The following is a 25,512-nucleotide window of genomic DNA, read 5'->3' as shown; positions in this document are numbered from 1 at the left end:
ACCAGGTTGCCCTGGTTGCTCATGAAGGTTGTGCTGCTCGCATGCACAGGCCTCATTGAGGGTTTGGAAACCACAGCAAGCAGGGCAGGGCAGGGCAGGGCAGGGCTGGGCTGGGCTGGGCTTCCTTCCCCCACATTATTTGTGGTTTGTTACTGAAATGCAATGTTATTGCTGAAGGCCCATTTTAAATGTGAAAATTTAATAACTCACTTCCTGGTATTTCTCTTACAGCATTGGAAGGCGTTACTTTTTGGCCTTTTATTTTTCTTTTGTTCTACAGGAAACTCTCGTTTAAACGGCACCTAAATATCCGGAATTCTCTATTAACTGGCAAAATTCTCTCTCCGAAAACAACACCTCAATAACCGGCAATGTTGCCGAGTCCGAGTCTCCTGCGGTGGCCGAGTTAGTCAGTGGGGGTAGTTCTCCAAACTGCCACTACTCGGCTTCTTGGCACTGTCGGAAGTCAGAACACCTCAATACCCCTGTAACAGGAGTCTGACTCTCCCGCGCTGCCGGTAGTCTCTTCTGATCCGCCATTTTACAGGGGTACTGTGTGTCTCCCACGCTGCTGGTAGTCATTGCATTGCATTATGGAAATCCCAAAAGTTGGTCCAAGCAATTTAACACAACATTCTGTAGGTGAGTACCCAATTACTATATACTGCACATTTCTTGATTTTTTTCTTTTTCTTTGTTAAAAATAGCCTCGGTAGATAACCCTCTCCGTCATCCGGAAATTTTGATAAACCGGCAACACGCCAGTCCCGTCGGTGCCGGATAAAAAAGAGTTTCCTGTATTTAATTTGATGCATTTTATGGTCAATTTGTACTTTTTCATTTTTGTATTGTTTTAACTTTTTTTTTCACCTCTGACCATTGAAGGTAGTTCTACTCTCAACGCAAACACCTTCTGCTGGTAGGATGGCCCTTCCTATGGGAAATCCTCATGCTCAGGGAGCTTGAGGGTGAGGAGGAGCTGTAGAGGAATAATCACTGATGTGTTATTACTCATGTATGCAAGGCCACAAACACTGCAACAGCTACTCGAACATGTCAAAGGACATGTGCCTTCACCACCTATGCTTCACCAGCAAGGCCTTTCCACAAATTGGGATTGCATCCTCAATGTCAAAGAAGCACCTGTACAGTGATGGACAACTTGGAAGTCAGTAAATGACTATCATGCAGCTAGATTGTTTTACATTGATTTGAGGTGTTATGCCCTCAAGATGTGAGGGCGACAAGGCTTTCAATTGTACACAACATCCTGAAGGTGTGTCCTACTGGAATAAAAGAACTGGATGGTTGTGACAGCGGAATCAATGAGCAGAAAATGTGGAACGGTGCGCCCAGCCCGAGACCGCACGCCACAACATCGGAGGCTGGACACCACGTGCTGTCAGGTGCACTGCTCCCCTCTGAGGAGGGTGCTCAGCAGTGCAAAACAGAGTGACCTTTCTTACACCCACCTCAGGTAGCTGCGTGTTAATTTTGTTAGCTAATTGTGGGTCTGTTGCTGTACCATTCAGTCACTTGCCCACAGAATCGGTTTCATGCCCCAACATCAGGTTTCCTTTCACTTTGTTTCTCCTGTTCTTCCACCCCCCCATCCCCATCCCCAGCCTTGGCAAAGGCTGACAAATAGTTAAAATGAACTTTGAAGCTTTCCCCATATGTAGCCACTTATCTTTAATTGCGCGCATCCTTTAAATTTAACCCACTGGCCAGATTTTCCACAACCCTTATTATACAGGCTTCCTGCAGAAGTAACTATAAATAATTATTGAAATGAGCTGATCACAGAAAATTGTTGGCAGTCAGCTCACTGTACTGCTGCCTGGCTTTGTACCAGTTTAGGCAGAAAGGCCGATGAGCTGAAATTCCTCATTGGCTTTGCTGGTCTCTCTGTGGTGGGAGACCAGCAGGACCCTCTGGAAGACAGCAGAGAGCTGATGGCGCCGGATCAGCACCTTTTTATGAGAGTTTCTGACTTGCCTTTTAAGGAGCAGAACCTCAAGCTGCCCCCTACAAGGCAAATGGTGTCGAGTGGGGGGAGCCAAGTGTGAGAACTCCCTATGCTAGGATTTTCCACCCTTTGGCTCAGTTGGTATCTCGCGTGTCCGCGCAAGGGGGTGTGCCAAGTGAGTTGAAGCATAACGGCCTCTAGGTGGGTTATGTGAACCCCACCAGTGCGGTTCAGTTCAGGCAAGTGACCTGAACCCCCTCCCCAAAGACATAACAAGATTTTGAAAAAGGAATCAGATTGACCGCCCCTTACACAGAGCGCCAAGGAGGACATGGTCATGGTCGGCTGCTGGACATTCTGGACGCATGGGACACACAGGTGCTAGTAATGCACCCATAGTGATGCTTGCGCCAACTTGTCCCCATGAGGTGTGCTCCTGCTCACCCCGCAAACTCTGGTGGGGTCAGCGCTGAAGCCCACAGGTGGGCACAATCTTGGTATAACCGTTTTCAGCACGAGCCGTAGGTTTTTTTGACTCCCAAATTTTAGCCTGGAAATCGGAAGAGTTTTTTTTGTTGATATTTGTCTTTAAGTTCATCAAATGGCAAAATAATTCTCAAAAAAAAACTTTATGAAACAGTTCACATGAAAATAAAGAAATTGGAAATCTTGGAAATCTGAAATGTAAACATCAACTGTTGAATTGGTTTACAATGCAAACGTTAACATGTCTTTACTCTGTGCTGTCAATGTCCAGCTATGTATTTCCAGCATTTTATATTTTTACTACTTCATTTAATAGAAATGATTTTGATGGATATTTTATCCAAACAGTGATGGATACGCTGATGTGAAAACTGAGTTATGAGGCAAATGCCAACAGCCTCTTGAGACAATATACATCATGTGTTGAAAATTGTCAGTTGTTCATCCACATTCTAAAACTGAACTGAAACATCTGTTATTTTGGGACTCCTTCGGTGTCAATGTTTGATTCACAAGTGCCATACTGGCCAACATTTGTTTGAATGCATATCAGGAAGGGTGCGGTGATGTTAGGAGAGAAAACAAGTACAAGGAAAGAAACTGAAGGCGCTGTTAGGCAGAGCTTAAAGAAAACACAGGTATTCTCGCTGGAGCTCCACAAGCACCATCTCAACCAGAACACCGCATCAGACCAATAGTTATGCTCATCTGTGAGAATGTGATGTGGGCTTCAGGTCCGTCAGCACCTGGAAACTGCCAGGCCAAAACTTTAGCCTGCCTTTGCTCTATTCAGATGCCGAAGGGCCTGTTGTGAGTTTCCACTATTTTGTATTTTTATCCCTAATAAGATGTAATTCATTAAGAACTATAAGTATTGCACTAAAGACCATTACTAGATCTACAGATAGGCTATTGCCCCTGTTGAGCCACCTACTGTATATAAATGTATATTGATGGCCCTGAATTTCCTAGACACTTGCGCTGTTGCAATGGCGCATCTACATCATGGGGACCCTTGAACGGCACAAAAGAATGAGGAAATTATGGAGTAAGTGACCTACACCACACCATAATTTCCTGGGTCATTGGCACCACTCCGCCTTTGCCTTCACCAAAAGCAGTGCGAAGGTAATTATCTTGGCTCCGCCCACACTGAAATCAACGGCGATCGCGAATTTCCTGGATTAACTCCAGTTTTTACGCCGCTGCCACTTCGACTAAAAAATAATGGCGCTGGTGGCCTGGTGGCGGCATGAGTAACGACTGAGAAGGTGCTTCACGTGAAACTGCTCGTAACTTTTGCAAATATGAAAAGCCAATTTTGTGTGAAGTTCTTGCCATTCTTCTTCAACTCAGAAAGAGCGGGTACTCCATGTTAGAAAGGAGTGGATTAACCACCCGTGAAGGCTCACTGTTGCCTTTGGATTGTTATTGTGCTGCCGTATTCTCGGGGTGAACTAATGGAAATGGAAATGGCTTCTGATCGCATTGGGTGTGCAGCAGCTGGCTGAGCACTGCACGCATTAAACTACAGCACATCATTTGGATTATAAAACGTGGATTTAGAAATTTAAGCTTCACGGTTCTAATGTGTGACCTTTCAACATGCTTCACTGAATTTAATCCTGCGGGAGCCTCTTTTTATTTTGAGTGTGTGCTCCCGGAATTAATGGATGATAAATGCTGGGTAGTACACTGATGTCCAATCGCAGCGGGTGAGGCTGCATCCCAAGAGGACACATTTGGTGTCCATGCTGACGATGATCATACTGATTTATTGACAATTTAAAGCGATTCTATAAAATAAGACCTTTGGGATGTTTTTCTGTAGTTTGTACTTTCTCAAAAGTAGGTGCGAAAACACATCAGCAGAACAGCAACTTAGCTAGCAGTGCAAACAGATATCTAGGTTAATGAAGCCACGGTGCAGAATCCAAAATGTCTTACTCGAACTTTGGTTGAGGATAATTGCAGACATTTGTCACCTTCCACAGCTCTCAGTGTGATGGGGTAAAACTGTCCCTTGTTGAGGTAACCCATCGATTCCTCTCCTGGCTTCTGGTTGACAGATTTCGGGGCCTCCAGCATGCACGCAAAGTCGACCCTTAAAAAGGAGGACAAGCAAATTTGAATATACTGATGCAACTGTTCTTAAACAAATAAGGGGTAGTTTTCCAATTTTACCCTCCCTTCGGGGAGCCTTGGCTGCTGGCAGCTTATATCAGACACGTTGGCATGAGCGTGTGTGGTTTTCCGACCATTTTAAATATATGTGCCAGCACAGGCACGAAGGGCCGAATGGCCTCCTTCTGTGCTGTAGGTTTCTATGATGAATCTATGAATTTTATGGGCTGGATTTTGCCAGCCAAGATGAGTTGGGGGACGGGACTGCTGCCTTCCGGGTTCTAGCCCCGCTCCCAGTGACATCTGATGAACAAACGCTATTTTGCCCTGTTTGGCCTTGTTAAGCCCACCCTGCGGGCTTGCCGGCCAATTAAGGGAAAGCCTTTTTCAGATAACGTCACTGCATGACGCTTCAGCTGCCAGTTTTCTTAAAGGGACAGGCCCCATGATTTTTTGACAGATGAATTGTCAGTGTTTGACAGCATTGAGGTGCTGTCAAACACTGACAATCACTGTCCAAAGGTTTGCCCTTGCACCCAGGCTCACCAATGACTCTCTCCTTAGGAGAAAATAGATGGCAGCTGCATGTGCGATTGCAGAAGCCATCTGTCAATTCTCCCGATCAGATGAGGCTTCACAGATACATCAAATCTTGTCACCTGTGTAATGATATCAGCAAATAGTGATGGTATTTGCCTGTTTGATTATGATGCCTTACCAGCATATTTGCCTGTTTGATTATTTATGCCTGACCAGCAGAGGGCATGTGAGAGACAAGCAGTTTAGTTTTAGTTTCGTTTTAGATGGATCTCTAAGATGGTGTTAACTTAGATGAACATACTTTAGATTAAAAGACATTCTCTTTCATCATGTGTCATCATTGAACCCACATACAAATCGATACATGGTGTCAGAAGTGATTGAAAGAGATGAAGAGGAAAAATCTGAAGTTAAATCAGCTCTCCACATATTAGCAAGCCAGAAGAGAACATCGTTACTTACCATTGGAGAATAGATAACAAAGTGAAAAAATGGAAGGTTTACACCCACCGGTGAAGCTTCAGTTGACAGGTAATGTGGCTGAAAATTGGAAGAGGTTCAAACAACGTTTGGAGTTGTATTTATCAGCAATCGGAGCTGACGAGAAAAGTGATAAAAGGAAAGCGTCAGTGTTCTTACATGTCGTGGGTGATGAAGTGCTGGAGGTGTATAATAACTTCACATTCGCTGCTGATGGAGACAAAATGAAGCTAGATAAAATAATGGAACAGTTTGAGGCCTACTGCATACCTAAACGTAACGTGACGTTTGAGAGGCACAGATTTTTCACATGTGTACAGAAAACGGGAGAGACTATTGATCAGTATGTGACTGAACTAAGAAACCGAAGCAAAACATGTGAATTTGGGGGACTGACAGACTCGCTGATAAAAGACAGACTGGTGTGTGGTATTCCAGATAATGGTCTAAGGGAAAGACTGCTGAGAGAGCAAAATCTAGACCTGGGAAAAGCCATAGCACTGTGTAGGGCTACAGAGACTGTGAAGTTGCAGGCAAAGGAGCTGTTCAGTGACAGTAGCTGCAACGTGGATGCAGTGAGTAAGAACGGAAACAAACCGTTTAACAAAAAGAGCGCCAATGTGAAAAAAGAGGCGTGGCCAGCAAACAAAAATGAAAGGGGCAATCGAAAGTCATGTAGTCGATGCGGAACACAGCATACACCAAAAAAGTGTCCAGCATATGGTAAAAAATGCAATAGTTGCAACAAAAACAACCATTATGCCCGTTGCTGTAAGAACCAAGCGCAACAAAGCAAGGTCCATGCAATAGATGAAAGCGAGATAGAGGAGTTCTATGTCGATGTTGTGTCTGAAAACAAAGAAGAAAAAAGAGACTGGATGTTGACACTAAAAGTGAATGACATACATATTCCATTTAAATTGGATACTGGAGCACAAGTTAATGTGATATCAGAGACTGATTTTAAGAAAATTGGACCCAGACCAAAGATACATGGAATAAAAGTGAAAGTGACAGGATACTCAGGTACTGATATACCAGTGAAAGGAAAATGCATTGTCAAAGTGACACACAAGGACAGAGAGCACACGCTAGCATTCATCGTAGTGCCAAAGGATGTGCAAGCCATACTAGGTTTAAAAGCCTATGAGAGACTGAACCTGGTAAAGAGAGTCCTCGTTGTGGAAAGCGAAGGAGAGGCAGTCTATGATGAACTCATGAAAGAGTACAACGACCTATTTCAGGGTCTAGGCTGCCTTCCAGGAGAACACACGATCAGAGTAGATAAAAGTATGCTAACGGTCATACATCCATGCAGAAAAGTTCCGTTTGCTCTTCAAAAGCAACTGAAGGCAGAGTTGAACAGGATGGAAAGCCTGAACATGATTCAGAAGATAGATGAGCCAACTGAGTGGGTGAGTTCCCTCGTCGTAGTGGACAAAAAGAATGGAAAGCTCAGAATTTGCCTGGATCCAAGAGATCTAAACAGAGCAATAAAGAGAGAGCACTTCAAGCTTCCTACACATGAGGAAATCATGTCACAGTTTGCAAATGCAAAGTATTTCAGCAAGTTAGATGCATCATCAGGATTTTGGCAGATGAAACTGGACGAGGCAAGTTCAAGGCTGTGCACATTCAACAGTCCATTTGGCAGATACAGATTCCTAAGGTTACCATTTGGCATTACCTCAGCTCCTGAAGTGTATCACAAAACTATCCATATGATCTATGAGCACCTGGAGGGAGTTGATACATCAATGGATGACATCATAGTATGGGGAACCACGAGAACTGAGCATGACGAGAGACTGAAAAAAGTGCTGGAAGCAACAAGGAAAACAAACCTGAAGCTGAATAGAGAGAAATGCCAGCTCGGGGTGACAGGACTGACATTCGTGGGAGATATCCTTAGCAGTGAGGGCATCAGACCAGATCCCAGAAAGGTGTCTGCCATAGAGAATATGCCAAAGCCACAATGCAAAAAGGATGTGCAGAGGTTTAATGGAATGATCAACTACATGGGTAAATTCATATCCAACCTCTCAGAAAAGATGGCGCCACTGAGACGACTAACTGAAAAGAACATAGAATGGGAATGGAATCATGAGCATGAGAAGTCATGGAGCGATCTAAAGAAACTGCTCACAGAGGAACCAGTTCTGAGGTTTTATGACCCAGCGAGACCCATCAAGATATCATCAGATGCATCACAGAGTGGGCTCGGTGCCGTTCTTCTGCAAAAATATGACTACTGGCAACCTATTGCATATGCATCGCGCTCAATGACAGATGCGGAGACGCGATATGCTCAAATAGAAAAGGAGCTGCTCAGCATCACATACGCCTGTGAAAGATTTCACCAGTTTGTGGCAGGACAAGCAATCAGTGTAGAGACTGACCATAAGCCCTTGATTGCATTGTTCCAAAAGCCACTAAATAGCTGTCCGCTTAGAATACAAAGAATGATGATCAGGCTGCAACGCTATACACTGAATGTTGCGTACACACCGGGTAAGCTGATGTATACAGCAGACACGTTGTCCAGAGCTGTTGACCCAAGCGAGCCCGCAAACACCAAAATGGATGAAAAAGTGAACGCCTACGTGGACATGATCACAAGTGCACTGCCCATAGCAGATGCAAAAATGGAGCTCATAAAGACTGAGACAAACAAAGATGAAACAATGAGACGACTGAGGAAAAGCATCTTGGATGGATGGCCCAACATGAAGCAAGACTGCTCACCTGACATGGCAGAGTACTGGAACTGCAGGGCGGAACTATCAGTGGTCGAAGACATCATCTACAAAGGAAGTAAAATAGTTATCCCAAAGAGTCTGAGAAAAGAGATGCTAAAAAGGATCCATGGAGGACATCTGGGAATCGAGAAGTGTAAGAAAAGAGCACGAGAGGTGATGTACTGGCCACGAATCAACCAAGATGTGACAAATGAGGTGTCAAACTGCACAATATGCCTGAAATATCGAGCAAGCAATCCAGTAGAACCACTAAAGCCACACCCAGCGCCAGACAGACCTTACCAGAAGGTAGGTGCTGACCTATTTGTATGTCAAGGGAAGGACTATCTTGTAGTCACAGACTATTACTCCCTGTATCCAGAGGTTTGTAGACTGTACAACACCACTGCAGATGCTGTGATAAGATGTATGAAAGCCATATTCTCCAGACATGGAAATAACAACAGAAAATGCTGGAAAAACTCAGCAGGTCAGGCAACATCCGTGGAGAGAAATTTGAGTTGACGTTTCGGGTTGGACCCTTCTTCAAAACTGGAAAGAAAAGAAACTAGATCGGAGGCAGGGCTGCGATCGGACAAAAGAATAAAAGAAACAAAAGAAGTAAAAGAGATTAGAAGCTAGACGAGATGGTGATAGGCTAGGATTAGGTGTAAAGTGTACTGGCAGGGCAAAAGATAGCTGCCAGGTGTGAGAGAGAAACAAAAGGAAAGGGGGGGGGGAAAGGAGTGGAACAATTACAAGAGAAAATGAAATGGGGGCCGAGCTTATGATCTGAAATTGTTGAACTCGATATTGACATTCTCCAGACATGGCGTGGCAAGCGAGGTCTTCACAGACAACGGACCCCAGTTTTACAATGCAAGTTTCCGACACTTTGCGAAAGAGTGGGACTTTGTCCACACAACGTCAAGTCCTCACTTTCCACAGTCCAATGGACTAGTAGAAAAATCAGTCCAGACAGTGAAAAGACTGATGTACAAGGCAAAAGACAGTGGAACTGACTTCTACCAGAGCATGCTTGTATACCGCACAACGCCGCTCGAGTGTGGTATGTCACCAGCCCAACTCCTTATGGGACGTCGGCTAAGGTCAAACCTACCCATCCCGGAGAACCCCCTGAAAACAAAAGAGGGGGAGAAAGTGAGGAAGTTCAAAGAACAACAGAAAGAAAAGCAAAAGTACTACTATGACAGAGGAACACAAAACCTACCTGAACTCCACACTGGTGACCAAGTAAGGTTCAAAGACAAAACAAACATATGGACTCAGAAGGGAACTGTCCTGAGTGAAGTTCAACCAAGATCATACACCATTCAGGCAGATGAGGGTGCTGTTCTGAGAAGAAATCGTCGAGATCTTCTCATGAGACCAGCCACAGCAGGTCAAAAGACTGATACTGTTGAACAACCTGATCACACAGCAAGTCAAAAGACTGATACTGTTGAACAACCTGATCACACAGCTGAGAACACATCATCTGAGGCAACAACTCAGATTCAAGAACAATCAATCAGAAAATCCTCAAGACACGTGAAGCCTCCTGAGAGACTCATTGAGCAAGTTTAAGGACTATTGTTATAGAAGGAAGTAATGTTATTTTATTCTCTCTTCAAGTTCTAGTGTATTTACATATTTCATGTGAACACACAAAACAAGGTTAAAAAACCTTGATAATGATAATGATAATGTAAGTTCATTAAGTGTTACAGTTAAAATGCAGATTAATACAAAGAAAACATGTTGTTAGTTAAAAGTAAAATACTTTTGTTTTAAGAAAGGGAGATGTAATGATATCAGCAAATAGTGATGGTATTTGCCTGTTTGATTATGATGCCTTACCAGCATATTTGCCTGTTTGATTATTTATGCCTGACCAGCAGAGGGCATGTGAGAGACAAGCAGTTTAGTTTTAGTTTCATTTTAGATGGATCTCTAAGATGGTGTCTCCTGTAATGCTGTTAACTTAGATGAACATACTTTAGATTAAAAGACATTCTCTTTCATCATGTGTCATCATTGAACCCACATAGAAATCAATACAACCTGCAGATACATATAAACAGAATAAAAATATTTCTCACTACATTCCCTCACCTGTCATACTTACCTGTGCACCATTGCACCCATCACACTACCTCTGCAGCTGTCATTTGCACGCTTACACTGCAGCAGACCCACAGCTCACCTCGCTGACCCTGGCGGGGTTTCCCGCCGTCGGAAAACCCGCATAAGCTGGCTGAAAATGGGGAAAAGCCTCTTACCTGTTAACAGGCAGTTAATTGGCTCTAATCCCCTTTCCGCCGCTAGGAGACGGGTCCCTGCACGAGTCGGGGACCCGCCTCCCGGGAAGATGGTTCGGTGGCGGGTTGGGAGCGGGGTTGGGACCCGCTCCCAATTTTTCCCATTTTCCCAGCAGACCCGCCTCCAAACCCGCCTCCTCAGGGCTGAGAAAATCCAGCCCTATGAATTTCTGATATACACAAGCCAGCAGGAAAGGCTTCCCTCTGGCAGCTCGGTCAGAAAAGTATCGCTCTAACTTCGATATTTAGATTTAGCTTCGCTTTTATAGCTGGGATGTAGGAACCCAGTGCAATGCAATGAGAAGCTTTTATTAATTACTCTTACCATTTTCTTTGAAATATCATCTTTACTGATTCCAGCAAGAACATTTTGCAAAGCTCATTAATCCCAGCTAAAGTCCCAGCTATGCCCAGAACTGTGATAATTTTGCTTGCCACTGATAAATAAATAAATTACCAACAAGATTACTCTATTATTGATTTAGATTCATGGAAAACCATTTAATTAGAAATTCTTAAATAAACATTTTATTCTTTCCATCAATTTAACTGAATTTTCCACACCAAATATGTCATATATCATACTATTCAGTTTATTCTGTGCTGACGTATATGTGTGCATGTACGCGAAAATGAAATTTTTGATAAACAAACAGACCTATTTCATACCAACATAAATGAAAAGCAAATTACTTTACAGACCCTGTGTGTGGTTGTAGAGGATTCTGTGCTGCACAACATGATGTACAAGTTGAGGTAGATTCAGTGCTCTGTTTGGAAATTCCGTTATTTTTTAAATGACCACCAATTACTTGGTATCATATAACCAGCTTCATCTAGCCTATTGGAGCATTGTGTAACTAAGTTCAAAGTGGGTTTGAAAATATATTTTGTATTCTTCTCCCACCCCCTCCCCCGCCCCCATCAATTGTCAAACCGTAACATAACATGCTCCCATAAAACGTGAAATAGAAAGTGTGTTCATTTAAAAGACTGTATGTAATGGGAGGAATATACCAACCTTGGTCTATTATTTGTAACATTTTCCTCAACACAAGATGGTCTTATCAAATCGTCAAGAAAGGCCTATTTAAAAAAAATGCAAAAGATTCGTAAATTAGATGCATTTATTTTTATTATTTTCCCAAGTTTTCCATTGCCCAGTTTGTGTTTTCCCCTTCATTTGGCCAAATCTGTCCATGTACAATGCCATGGAGGCATAAATCAATACTGCTCTTTAGTCAACTTCCCAGCAGGTACCTTTAAGCATGACAGGCACTGGGAAGAAGTTCCTTCCTATCAGTTTCCTCTTAACTTTTTGACCAAGACCAGTAATCTCATCCATTGAGAAAGCCTTGATGCTAATATAAGTGAAGATCGTGATTTAAGTTATAGCTCTCTTAATTGAGAATTCAATTTTGTAGCATTGTAGCTACTGAGCTGGCTCCACCTTTAAACATAAAATATGCTATAAACATTTTAAGGTAGGCATCCCCACTGAGCTGGTTAAAGCAGGGAGTAACTGAACCATCCAGACAAGGAAGGCCCCAGATTCACTCTATGGTTTGGGTTCAGTTAACTGATCTCTGGGGCAACAATCCAAATGTTACTACTGGCTTCAGGCCTCAAAACTCGGAGTTAAGGAAGAGGTAATTGGCTAGGGTTCTGTCGCCTGATTCGTACCCAGTGATCCTTGTTGGAAGTGTATGTTGGGGGAGGAAAGGGTTGGGTTTGATTATTACACCTGCCCCTTCCTGGCCAACATTAAGGCATGACACATGAAGAGTGCCCAGCACCCATGGAATAGAACCCCGTTAATGAGTTGATGCTTTCAGAAGTGAAAGGGAGAAAATTGGCATAAAAATTAGGAAGAAAAAAGTATTTTAAGGTACCTGTAATATGCAACAAAGTTTTATTGACCTTTGCTCCCTTTTGCTTGGTGGGCTCTTTGAATTGCACCAGAGTTTCTGCTAGGATTTTAAATAGTTAAATTCAAGGACTTAAAAGTTTAAATTTTACCGTTAGCAACTCAGCTGTTATGCAGTTTCTTAAACCGTACAATGTTTTGTTCTCCCCAAATTAGGCACCTCCTAGCTCTTCAATCCACGCTTTCCTTCTCAATTGGAAAGGTCCAGTCCACAGATACTGGTATGGATACCACTAATGGACCATCTAATGTCTCAAAGTATATGACACATGTACAGTAATTTCACTACTGGCTCTTTCTTTCTTTGAAATATTTCCTTTAGGTTGTTAACTTCTTTCTCCTAATCTTTTCCCCAGTTCTGTAATACACCTTTTAGGGTCACTGGGTGAGCAGTGGATTGGACATTGATCTTTCATCTCTAGGGCCTGAGTCCAAATCCAATTCAGACTGATGCGATGACTAGCTCTAATACTGTCCTACTTGAAATGAGTTTGAGTCGTCTCAATCTAGCATCTAGGGCCCATGGTGTATATCGTCCCTTATTAAACTCTGGTTGGCACCAAATGGCAATCTCATTCAAAATTGCCTGAGAGCAGTTGGCTTGGGAAATGGAAAAATGACACCCTTGTGCAACAGTGCATGTTCTTCGGATGTTGGGGCTGAGATTGCAGGGAGATTTACTTTGCATCGAAACACACTGGCCTGGTTTAATCACGGGGCGAGCAACAAGTTTGTGTGTTGGCGCCCAGAGAGATTAACTCTATTAAGACTTACATTTTTTTAATGAACACATATATAAAAAAAAATAAGCTTAACAGATCTTTGACAACTGTGAAAATTAAATACTGAGTGGCAGCAGCTAGCGGCACTGAAGATAAGCTAGATAAACTCGTTCTCATTGGTAGGGAGAATTAACTTCACTTTGTAACTTGAGCTTTCAAATTCTTAACTAACCTCGTAGCAGATTCCCTTATTGTTAAACTCAGACTCAAAAAACTAAAGTGCACAGTAATTCTTCAAACTCGATTACTGGCTACTAAGTAGCTAACCTTTCAAACTTACTGCCCATTTTTGAACCAAACCATCTTCAGCTTTAACAGTAGTTAAACAATTCATGTTTGTCACTTTCTGTTATTCCTCTAACCAGGATTAATTCATTACCATAGGCTGTAATTTCACAAGATAGGTTTGGATAGACATTAGCTCTGCATAAATACCTCATAGAACCCCAAAGGGCATCAAGCAAAACTCCAGAATATTCGTCCATCTGCACTGTTCAACCCTGTTCTGCTACCTTCCATAGACATCATCCTCTCGGCCGTCCCTCTCTCACCCCCAGAACCACAGGAACAGTAGTCCATTCCAGCTACGCTACTGCTTTGTCAGTTCAGTCCTCGACTGTGATCATTTATTACAATCTTTTCCTTTTCTCTTTGAAGCTATTTTCCCCCTTTAGATTTTTTCTTCACCTAGTTGAGAGCACAGCCTGATAACTCACTTCAAGGCTTCTGCCAAAGTGCTCTATAATCAATCATCAGGAGGGGTGCGAGAGCAGGCAAGGTAATCGGCCTCCACTGTTATGTCTCCCCCCGCCCGGTGACCAAACCAAGATCAAGACCGTGCCGAGAGTAGAAACACAGGCCTGAACTTGCATTGTATAAATCCTTTATTGCACAATCCATTGGTACACAAATAATTTATAGCATAGTTGATTATATTTGTACTAGTATTAATCATTTGTGTCTTAACCTTGTTGAGATGATGTTATAAGCTAGCTCAATTTAATTCATTTTCATAAACATTTACCTTAATAAATATTTGGATTTCTATGGAAATTAAACTAACCTCAGGTGACACATCCTTGAATGTATCTTTGAAATTGTGCTCAGGAGCCCACCTTTGTTGTGCCGGAGTCATTAAAATATTATCAAATGAATCAGTTAGATTGCAGTCATATGGATCCATGGGAGTAATGGTGTAGACATCCAACTGTGGCTGCGATTTGGGAACTGTAAAGATAGAATCTGAATGGAGCCGGTGGGATCTTCTGGTTGGATCAGGGTACGCTGTTGCCATGGTGATATCTTCAGGTAAAAGTTTCATAGTTTGAACAGAATTATCCAGAGAAGGAATGTCATCAAATTCAAATCCAATTCCAGGGTTATTCCTGTAGGAAAGAAATGCATTTGTGAAAAAGGCACTGAATCAAACTTTTCCCCTCATTTTATTAGATTTTTGATTTTTTCTGGATGGATTTCAACTCCAGACACCCCCTTCGGTGAGGAAATGGGTCAGTGAGTCCCAGTTTGTACCCTACAGCTGCCTTCCAGTGAGTGAGTAGGTCAGTCAGTCAGTCAGGGTCTAATTCCTTCACGTGTAAGAGCGGGGCCAATTTTACCCCTCCCCACCTGATGGATAACGGGCTGGTGGACAGTTGAAATGCCCCTGGTGATTCACCTCCGATTTTCCGCCTCTTTTGAGTTGCTCTTGATTTTAACGACTCTTTTGAGCAAGCGGCCAAGGCACTCGGCTGAAGCTGATGGGGTCCTTCTTTAAATTTGCAGATTGATACCGTCATTTTTAACTCTGGCCTGACACGGAGAAGCTGCTGTGGCTTTCAACAACAATGTGTATTTATATAGCGCCTTTAACATAGTAAAACATCCCAAGGTGCTGCACAGGAGTATTTTAAGACAAAAAAAAAATTAACGCCGATCCACATAAGGATAAATTAGGGCAGGTGACCAAAAGCTTGGTCAAAGAGGTAGGTTTTAAGGAGCGTCTTAAAGGAGGAAAGAGAGGTAGCGAGGCGGAGAGGTTTAGGCAGGGAATTCCAGAGCTTAGGGCCTAGGCAACAGAAGGCATGACCACCAAAGGTTGAGCGATTATAATCAGGGATGCTCAAGAGGGCAGAATTAGAGGAGCGCAGATATCTCGGGGGGGTTGTGGGGCTGAAGGAGATTACGGAGATAGGGATGGGGCGAGGCCATGGAGGGATCTGAAAACAAGAATGAGAATTTTGAAATCGAGGCGCTGCTTAACCGGGAGCCAATGTAGGTCAGCGAGCACAGGGGTGATGAACGATTTCCTACTAGGTCAAGAGAGTGGGAAGAGGATCAGGGACCAGAAAAGGTTCTTTAAGGTATGTTTTCTTTTACTTTCCTTGTGGGGACGTACATAGGACCCCAACTGCCATTTTAGGAAAGTTACGGATTTGGAGACAAAGATGAGCCCATAGGTAAGTTTTACTGGATTTTTGTGGGGCCGGGAGGAGCAGGAGTGTTCACAAAACCAGCCTAGGCCACTGCCGCACCTGGTCCCACCACTTCTGAGGTTGGATCCTCCCCATCCTCACCTTCTTCCCAGCCGGAGGGACCACCCAACATTGTGGCAGCCAATAGGCTGCCCCGGGGGAATGGTTTTCCGTCCGCAGCCCGCCAGCCAAATACTAACATAGACCGAGCCTCCTGCTGGGAACTATTGGGCGGCTGACAGGCGCACTCTGCCATACCCAATTATCTTCGAAATAGGCGCAGAGGTGAAAAAATGGTATGCTGCCATTTTAGTGGTTTTGAGACATTGGGCTCGATTTTCCATGCCCCGAGGAAGTGGGTTTGGTGGTGGGAGTAGTGGGAAAATTGCAGGATCGGGGGGGCAGGAGCCCATCCCGCCCCAACCCGCCTTCGTGCCAATGTCCCAGGGGGCGGGTACCCGACCTGTGCTGGGAGCCGCCTCCCTGAGGCAGGAAGGGGATTAGTGCCAATTAACTGCCTGTTAACAGGCAGTTTTTTGCCTAATCCCTATTTTTAGCCCTGAAGTGTGGGCTGTCCGACGGCTCTGAACCACGCCAAGTTAGCGAGGCTGACCGTCGGTCTGCAGGGGTTGGAGGGGTCGAGATGTCCGTTGTGCAGGTGAGTGATGGGTGCATGTGTGCAGAGGTAAGTGTGTGAGGTAAGTGTAAAGTGTTTTAATAAATTTTACTTACCTTTACTTTCTCCTGCAGGCTTCCTTCCTTCAGTTCTCGGGAGTCCCTCAGTTCACCAGCACAGAAAGCAGAATGGCCGCTGAACTGTCAAAAGCTGCAGCCTTTGCTTTCTGGTCTGGAGAGCTCACTAACTGAGTCTGAGTAGAAGGACTCAAGTTAGAAGACAAATTGTCAGTGTTTGACAGCTTCACAGAGCTGTCAAACGCTGATTTTTCATCTGTCAAAAGCTCTTGACAGATGAAATGTCAATCGCTGATGTCACCAGTAACCAGGTGTCCCTTAATTGGCCTGCTGAGCCCACTGGGCGGGCTTAACAAGGTCAATCAAGGGAAAATAGCGTGGGTTGGCCACAAGTCGATGGAGGCAGGGATACAACCCAAAAAGTGGGAGTCCTGCCTCCAAAAGCTCCCCATTGACAAAATTGAGCCCATTGTCTTGATTCTGGCTCTGAGACAGGGGTTCACTTCTTGCACATTTTTGTCTGCACTGAAAATGAAGAAAATGCCCTGTTCTTACAGATGAAGGCCACTTGAGATGGAAAATGGAAAAAGTATTTGCCCTCAGGGGAATTCAGTCCAGTGTTGTTTTCTTCCATCTTCAATTGAGTAAAATATGACGTGGCCAGTCAGTGGAAAAAGAAACATCAAGGTCTAAACATATCTCATACCTCTTTAATAAATTCGGTTCACACGGGCAAGATACTTTTCCAGGCAATAGAATTCTTTCCTGCTTTGGGACCTTTAAAAGAAGTAACATCACATTAAAAAAACTGAACATGGGAAACCATCAAACTGTTCAGACTGGCAAAAAATTGCATCAATCACCAGGAATCAGTTTGAACTACCTATAGTAATTGTAGAATAACACATACTTAGTTAGGACAGCTTGTTCACATCAGTTACTGTAAATTGAATGACTTGATATTATCTTACTTTTAAGAATGAGATAATAGACTATTTACGTGGGTTCCTTCATGTTTATAGGAATATTGGAGCACATTTTATAGTGATGTTAACGTTTCTCTAATGCAAGTTGTTGTTGTTCAATATGCACGTCTCAAGTGCTCCCGGTTAAGCAACATTTCGATTTCAAAATTCTCATACTTGTTTTCAAATCCCTCCATGGCCTCACCCCTCCATATCTCTGTAATCTCCTCCAGGCCCGCAACCCCCCCGAGATATCTGCACTCCTCTAGTTCTGCCCTCTTGAGCATCCCTGATTTTAATCGCTCCTTCAGCTGCCTAGGCCCTAAGCTCTGGAATTCCCTCCCCAAACCTCTCCGCCTCACTGCCTCTCTTTCCTCCTTTAAGACCCTCCTTAAAACCTACCTCTTTGACCAAGCTTTTGGTCACCTGCCCTAATTTCTCCTTATGTGGCTTGGTGTTAAATTTTTTTGTCTTATAATACTCCTGTGAAGTGCCTTGGGATGTTTTACTACATTAAAGGCGCTCTATAAATACAAGTTGTTGTTGTTGACTTTCCAGAGCCTCTCTTCACTTCCCTGCATTCAAGTCTCTCTCCCCTGATTTAAAGAGAGCAAATAATCACATAGCAGCCCTGGTATACATTTACGTAGGTTGTCTGGTGTATCTATGAGTTTCTCAGTCATTTGCTGAGCCACCACAAGGAGTAACCTTTTGATGACCAAAAGGACTTTCAGACCAAAAGCAACAAAATAAAAACTAGCCCACCAGTCAGCTTAGGGATTTTTAGTAAAGTGCTGCAATGAAGGAGAACATTTAATTTCATCTGGGAACATACACTACAGCAGAAGCTTAAGTTGGTAGTTCCCACTGTGCCACTTGATGTTTGGAAAGCGAGAAAATCACTCTTTTGATCATTTATATTTCAATTTGGTTATTGAATGGAAAATAGAAAAGTTCTCTAAGTGTTTGAGTTTCATTGGCTTTAGAGCATTGAAATGTTGACAAGGGAACTTAAGTTAAAATCATAGTCTAATTTGATATTCATGTTCAAATAAACCCTAAGGGAACTGATTTGAGCAGTCCGTGCTTCTTGCCAAATAGGTCACGGGACGATTTGGTGCCATTAGTGTAAATATTCACTGTTTGGACTGCCCTACCCTTCCAATAAAGGAGGGTGTGGAGGCAGTGAGCTAATGGAACTATATAGAATCACAAAAAAAAGGGAGGAACTCAAAATTTGCAAAATTATTCTCGTGTCATGTCATGTTAGTCATTCTGATGCTGTACAGAAAGCAGAGTGATCCTTGAATTGAGATTTTGTTACTAAGGTAAAAACTTGTTTCATACAAAATAAACTTGTCCCTTTGATCACACACCTTCCAATCAAAACAAATACCTTGTAATAGTCATAGAGAAAACTCAATGCAGCTACACTTTCATCATCACCATTGATGCTCATCATGGCCTTTGTTGCTGCAGTTAATGGATTTTCCAGGTAGTTTTTCCAAGCTTCATCCTCATTGCTGACAGAATGTAATTGGAAGTTGACTCCTTCATTGTGGAGCACCATCACAGGCCTCATACTGAAATAAATGAATCAGAGTTACAGTGAAAACCAAGTAACCGGATATCATTGGGACAAAACTAAAATGGCTGTTTGTGAATGAGGTGACAAATACAGAAAACAATTACTTAAGGGGAGTGGCACGGTGCACCAACATGTGGTGCCACAGGCTCGATTTCCCCCCAGTTACAGAGATCCTGGACTCAGCCACACACAGGAGAACAAAATTGGAAAGGGTCATTGTTCATACTTCCTAGCAGACAGCTCAAGAGCAGGTTAGAGCTAAAGTTACGTGACCGATAAGATCTTGCTGCAGTTGTACAGGGCCTTGGTGAGACCACATCTTGAGTATTATGTGCAGTTTTGGTCGCCTTATCTGAGGAAGGATGTTCTTGCCATGGAGGGAGTGCAGCGAAGATTCACCAGGCTGATACCTGGGATGGCAGAAATGACGTATGAGGAGAGATTGGGTCGATTGGGCTTATACTCGCTGGAGTTTAGAAGAATGAGAGGGGATCTCATTGAAACTTATAAAATTCTAACAGGACTAGACAGACTAGATGCAGGAAGGATGTTCCCGATGGCCAGGGAGTCCAGAACCAGGGGTCACAGTCTAAGGATAAGGGGTAAGCCATTTAGGACAGAGATGAGGAGGAATTTCTTCACCCAGAGAGTGGTGAACCTGTGGAATTCTCTACCACAGAAGGCAGTTGAGGCCAATTCATTAAATATATTCAAGAAGGAGTTAGATATATTTCTTAAGGCTAAAGGGATTTAGGGATATGGAGAGAAGGCAGGGACAGGGTACTGAATTTGGATGATCAGCCATGATCTCATTGACTGGCAGAGCAGGCTCAAGGGGCTGAATGGCCTACTCCTGCTCCTATCATCTATGTTTCTATGTTTAAGTAATAGCGAGGGGAAAAATCCCTGATTTCACAGATTTCTGAATTGGCTGCTGAGTCCAACGGTGTCTTCAGTGTACCCAGAAATCCAGGGAATGAGTCATTCCCAAATTGACCAAGGTACAAGCTGAATGCCATCAGATTCTGATGAGCATGTCCTTTCCTCATGAAGGCACTGGGGCAGGAGGCGATATATACGGCTGGGTGCCAGCACAGTGTCCATGGCCAATGTGGTTAGACCGTTAAAAAGGCTGATTTAAAAACTAAGAACGGCTGTGAATGTGCTGTAAAAGATGTAGCATTATCTAATCGAAAATGAATAGAGGACAGAGGACTTCAACAATTGTCAGAAATTAAGGAATAATTAACAAAAGTACAGCTATAAAGTGTTATCATTCATCCAAAAAATAATAATTTTGAGTAGTCAGATCTATTTGTCAATGCTTGCTTGAATGACACTAATGGCTCCAGTGTTGATAACCTGCTTCATTTCAATATTGTTTATTCTCCTTGCTATTTTTAAAATGCAGCACAATAGCCAAGCCCTGTCACACCCCTCAGTGACATTTTAACTACAGGGCTCCTTGCTGCACTCCAGCATTTTGTTTTTCTCAAGCTTCGATCAACAATCTTGCCCAACAATCTACTTCTCAAAGAAAAATATGAAATACCCTCAGAATATGCTACCTGCAAGACTTTGATCTTTCTGAGATAATGGTTTCATTCCTGTGTCTCATCCAGAATTAACACATCACATTCCTCGTAAAGGTGTTGCCTTACATCGTACCAAATTGGCTTGTGGTAAAACAATCGCATTCTGCTAATTAGCATCGGGAAAATAATTCCTGCACATTCCGACCATAAACGTGCATGTTGAGTTGTCGCTGAGATTCTTCCTCCTTTGGGTAGTTAGTTTGTAAATAGGCTTTTTTTTCTATTTTAAAGTGATAGATAATGGGGTTTTTGCAGTAGATTAAATCAAATCAAAATCAAATCAACTTTTATTGTCATTGTTAGTGCACAAGTGCAGTACAACGAAATGTAGGCTTGCGGCTCCCGAGAGTGTACAATTTGGATTAGGACACTTAAACATTTCAACATACATTTGTACATATATATTAGCATAAATATGACCATAATAAAGTGCATCGGCAGATGTGCAGGCTTTAGTGTTTATTTGTGGAGTTCAGTAGGATGACAGCCCTGGGAAAGAAGCTGTTCCTAAATCTGGTCGTACGGTTTGTAAGAATTTGAAACCCAACATAACCCAATATGCAAAATAACACATTTCTACCAAATTCAAGAAATGTTGAATATGGTTACAGATCTTTTTAAATTGGGGATCTAAGGAGAGGAGTTAAAATCGCAAAAAAGGCGCTATTGTTTGGCTAGGGGTGAGCGCTTTAGAGAAAAGCCCCCAGTGGTCGATTTGTTTTTTGAAAACGCTCAGTTTGGCTTTCCAAAAGAAGTGAAGGAGTGTTACTTCTCTCTCTGACAGGTTGTCATCTCCCAGCTATGCCACATCACTATTCCAGCTGTGTGTCCCATCTCTTGAAGCTGACTCTGCTTCTGTGACATGTTCATAGTCATTACACAGTATACAATATGAATACAGTACATTGATAACTATATCTGATTCCTCTATATGGCTGGAGAATTAGAGAGACTGAGGCTGGGAACAGATCATGTTCATGTTTGTAGTAATGCCAAGCGAAGGAAACTTTTTGAGGTGAACTTTCTGTTCATCAAAAGGTGAGGGTTCCTGTGCTAGTGGGATACATTTTCAATTTGTGCTATCAGAACCAGTACCATTACCGGGCAAGTTACAATACACATCAGATACAGGGTAAAGCTTTGCTACTCTGGTTCAACAATGTGCCTTCACCCCAAGCTCGGAGGAGTATTCATCAGTACAATAGTGCAACATTCATATTCCTAAATACTATAAGGCCTATTTAAGCAAAACGTTCCTAATTAAAACTAAATTCTGCAGTTTTGCGCTATAGCTGTGTGCCCATTAGGAAGTGAATTAAACACCTGAATTCACTTAGAAATCATTATAGCCAGAGAAGGAAAGTCATTGGGCTAGATTTTTGGGGCGCCGTCAGGCGGGATTTCAGGCATGTGGGGGGGGGGAAATCCCGACTTTGGGGGTCCCGACACCATCCCGCCCAAAACCCCGCCCCACGTAAGTTTCAGGGGCGGCGGGTACCTGCCCCGCACTGGGACCCGCCGAAACCAGGCGGGAAGGGATTAGTGCCAATTAACTGCCTGTTAACAGGTAGTTAACAGGCAGTTTTTAGCCTAATCCCCATTTTGAGGGGTTTCGTGTGGGTTTCCCGATGGCTCCAAACCACGCCAGGTTAGAGCAGCGGGCCGTCGGGTTGAATGAGTTGGAGGGGTCGTGATGTCGGTGCTCAGGTGAGTGATGGGTGCATGAGTGTAAAGGTAAGTGTGTTTGGTGTGTCTAAAGTATGTAAAGAACTTTTACTTACCTGTACTTACCTTAACAGCCTTTCTTCCTGTAGCCGTCGGGAGCGCAGCACTCAGCCGGTAATTAAAGCTGAACGGCTGCGATCTGTCAAAAGTGACAGCCTTCAGCTTTTAGTGCTGCTGAGATTTCTAAATGAGTCTGCGCAGAAGGACTCATGTTAGAAATCAGACTGTCAGTGTTTGACAGCTTCAAACAGCTGTAAAACACTGATATTTCATCTGTCAGAAATCTTGACAGATGAAATTTCAGTCTGTGACGTCACCTGTTGCTGGGTGGCCCTTAATTGGCCTGCTGAGCCCGCTGGGCGGGCTCAACAAGGTCAATCAATGGAAAATCGCGCGGATTGGTCGGACGTCGAAGTAGACGGATCAGAAACCCGAAAGGGGAAGTCCTGCCTTCTTCCCGACAGGTTCGACAAAATCGACCCCATTGTCTGGGCTGGGTTTGAATCCATTTCCCAGTGATGAGAGGTGTAATTCACTGCTCCATCTAATCCCTCAAAACTAGAACATGAAGTCAAATGAAACAGTTCCATTTTTGTAATGTTTTAAATTATCTACTTAAGTCATGCTGAAAAAGGATAACTTTTAGCTACCCAAATTATTTCCCGCAATTGTTTTGCTCTCTCCTAAAGGCACACACTTTAATGGCCCGAGCTTGTTTCCATGAGCATCTGATTAACAGCCCCAAGGATACCAACAGGCACATTGGCCACATTTTCTGCTTGTGCTCTTGCTAGCCCTTGATAATCCTGTCCCTTAAAATAAATCAGAGGAAAATCGAAGACTGGAGATCGTACAAGCAGAAAACCCCAGCTGCAGTGGAGGTGGTTTTAACTGAACTCGCCCGACTGGAATCTGACAGGCTTGGGCTGACTGCTGGTTTTACATTCCATCCGATTTTACTCTCCAATGAAGTAATTTATTTTAGGCAATATAGTTTAATTTATATTAATAATAATCCATTGACCCATAAAAGTTTATAAGAACTTAAGAAATAGGGCAAGAGAAGGTCATTATGGCCCTTCGAGCCTGCTCCGACATTCAATAAGATTATGGCACAGAATTAAGCCATTTGGCCCTTCGTGAGTTTACCAGCTCTTTGCTCGAGCAATCCAAAACTAATCCCACTGCTCTATACTCTTTCCCCCCATAGTCCTAAATCCCCTTTGGCTTTAAATATTTATCCAATTCTCCCTTAAGCATTGCAATAGTTTCTTCCTTAACTACTCCTTGTGGCAAAGCATTCCATGTTCCACAGTGTAAACAAATTTCTCCCAATCTCTTATCACTCTCAGTGACAATTTTAAATTGGTAATCGCTTGTCACTAACTCCCTTAATGCACTCTTATCAAAACCCTTCATAATTTGAAAAACCTCTATCAAATATCCACATCGACTTCTTTGTTTCAATGGAAATATTCCCGGTATCTCAATCCTCTCCTCATAACTGTAGTTTCATATCCCTGACATCCTCCTGGTGAATCTATATTGTCCACTCTATATAGCTTTAATATATTTTGATTGAGAAGTCTGGTTTAACTTGAAACAGTGGCATGGGAGGAGAATGGAATTGGTGGCCAAGGTTTGTGGTGAGGGCTGAAGGCAATGGTCCTGAAATTGCGGTGCCTGTGATGGCGTACTCTCAGGGTATGCTGCCATATTCCTTTTGAAATGCCCCACAAGTTTCGGATTTCTGCATGCCCTTGCGCGAAATCTGGAACTTACGGCTTGACAGGCCATCCGCAGGGGGTCCCAAAAAGCAATCGCTGGTGCAGAGTTGAGCTATTTGCTCAGCAATTGCCCACATAAGATTTGCGGGTTAGGTTGATTGGCTATGATAAATTGACCCTTAGTGTTAGGGGGATTAAATACGTGGGGTTACAGGGATAGGGTGGGATATGTGTTGGTGTTGGTGTTGGTGTAGGGGTTACGGGGATCAGGTGGGATATGTGTCGGTGCAGGCTCGATGGGCCGAAATGGCCTCTATCTGCACTGTGGGGTTTCTGTGATTCTGTGATAAGTCTTACGGTTGATGCAAGCAGGCATGGGCCTGTTTGCATCAGCGTAGGGCTTGTTTGCATCAGCGTAAGGGGATATCTAAGGCTTAAATTAAACATTTTTGTTAAGTCTGTGTGTTATATTGAGAATCACTACACAGACCACAAGAGTAAACTTTAACAGGTCTTTACTAGTTGAAGGTCAGGGCGGAACTGCCCAATAAATCATTACACAGCACTTATATACCGGTGTGGTCACCACCGGTATTACAGTATACAGCAGCCAAGATAAAATAGTGCAACCCTTAAAATAGTTCTCTTAAAGGTGGACGGTTACATACACTACAATCCTCCCTTTTTAGCTTAACAGTATATATTCCCCATTAAACATAACATCATAACATATATACACAACTTCATGTAAAACAGTTCACAGATTCAGTCTCTGAGGGGGCGCCTCCTGCGCCTCCTGACTCGGTCCGGATAACGCCTCGGTGGTGTAGTAGTTCTCGGTGGTGTAGTAGGTTCTCGTTGCTGGGGTGACTCATCTAATAGTCCTTCACTGGACTTAACAGCTTGAACTTTCTTAACTTCAGAACCAGCATTGCTGACTTCTAAAGGCTTGAGTACCTTGGGAAGTTTTCCTACTTCCAGACTGATTTGGCTCAGTTCGGAGGGACCACGTGCGTGACCTGGTAGGGGTGATAATGGTTCAGATGAGTCATCATCTTCTGCTTCTTTTCTATTGTCTTCTGTTTCCTCCATCACTTCAGCTTTTGCCTCTGCCAATTTCAATTTTTCATCTGCTAAGTTCATCTGCTCAATTTTTTGTTCTGACTGTAAGCTTTCCCCTTGCAGCTTCAGCTTTTCATTGGAAAACTTAAGTTGCCTCATCTCCTCCATGCCCAGCTGGACATTATCCAACTTTTGTTCCAAATCCAGACATCTCTCCTGAAGAGACTTCTTCATGTGTTCAGCTTCATCCAGCTTTTTCTGGGCTTCCTGCAAGTCTTTTACTAATGACATCACTTGTGATTTCAATACTTCAACTTCA

At 43.2% G+C, this 25,512-nt stretch overlaps 1 protein-coding gene across 2 annotated transcripts in view; it reads right to left on the bottom strand.

Annotated features, from left to right (window-relative positions):
• Positions 1–25,512, bottom strand: part of LOC147103197 (grainyhead-like protein 3 homolog) — a 101,455-nt gene that overhangs the window by 46,342 nt on the left and 29,601 nt on the right. For both annotated transcript variants that reach the window (XM_085962597.1, XM_085962598.1), the window contains exons 2-6: positions 18,893–19,079; positions 17,238–17,308; positions 14,431–14,752; positions 11,680–11,744; positions 4,403–4,559 (exon numbers count right to left, since the gene is read on the bottom strand). In XM_085962597.1, coding sequence (XP_085818723.1) covers positions 4,403–4,559; positions 11,680–11,744; positions 14,431–14,752; positions 17,238–17,308; positions 18,893–19,079 — 802 coding nt within the window. The remainder of the gene's footprint in view (positions 1–4,402; positions 4,560–11,679; positions 11,745–14,430; positions 14,753–17,237; positions 17,309–18,892; positions 19,080–25,512) is intronic.

This window comes from Somniosus microcephalus, chromosome 20, assembly GCF_052327205.1.
Source record: "Somniosus microcephalus isolate GS21.2 chromosome 20, FLI_Smic_1.0, whole genome shotgun sequence".
In the NCBI taxonomy this organism is placed as follows: Eukaryota; Metazoa; Chordata; class Chondrichthyes; order Squaliformes; family Somniosidae; genus Somniosus; species Somniosus microcephalus.
The sequence above is the reverse complement of the archived record's forward strand: the minus strand, read 5'-3'. Positions and strand labels throughout refer to the sequence as shown.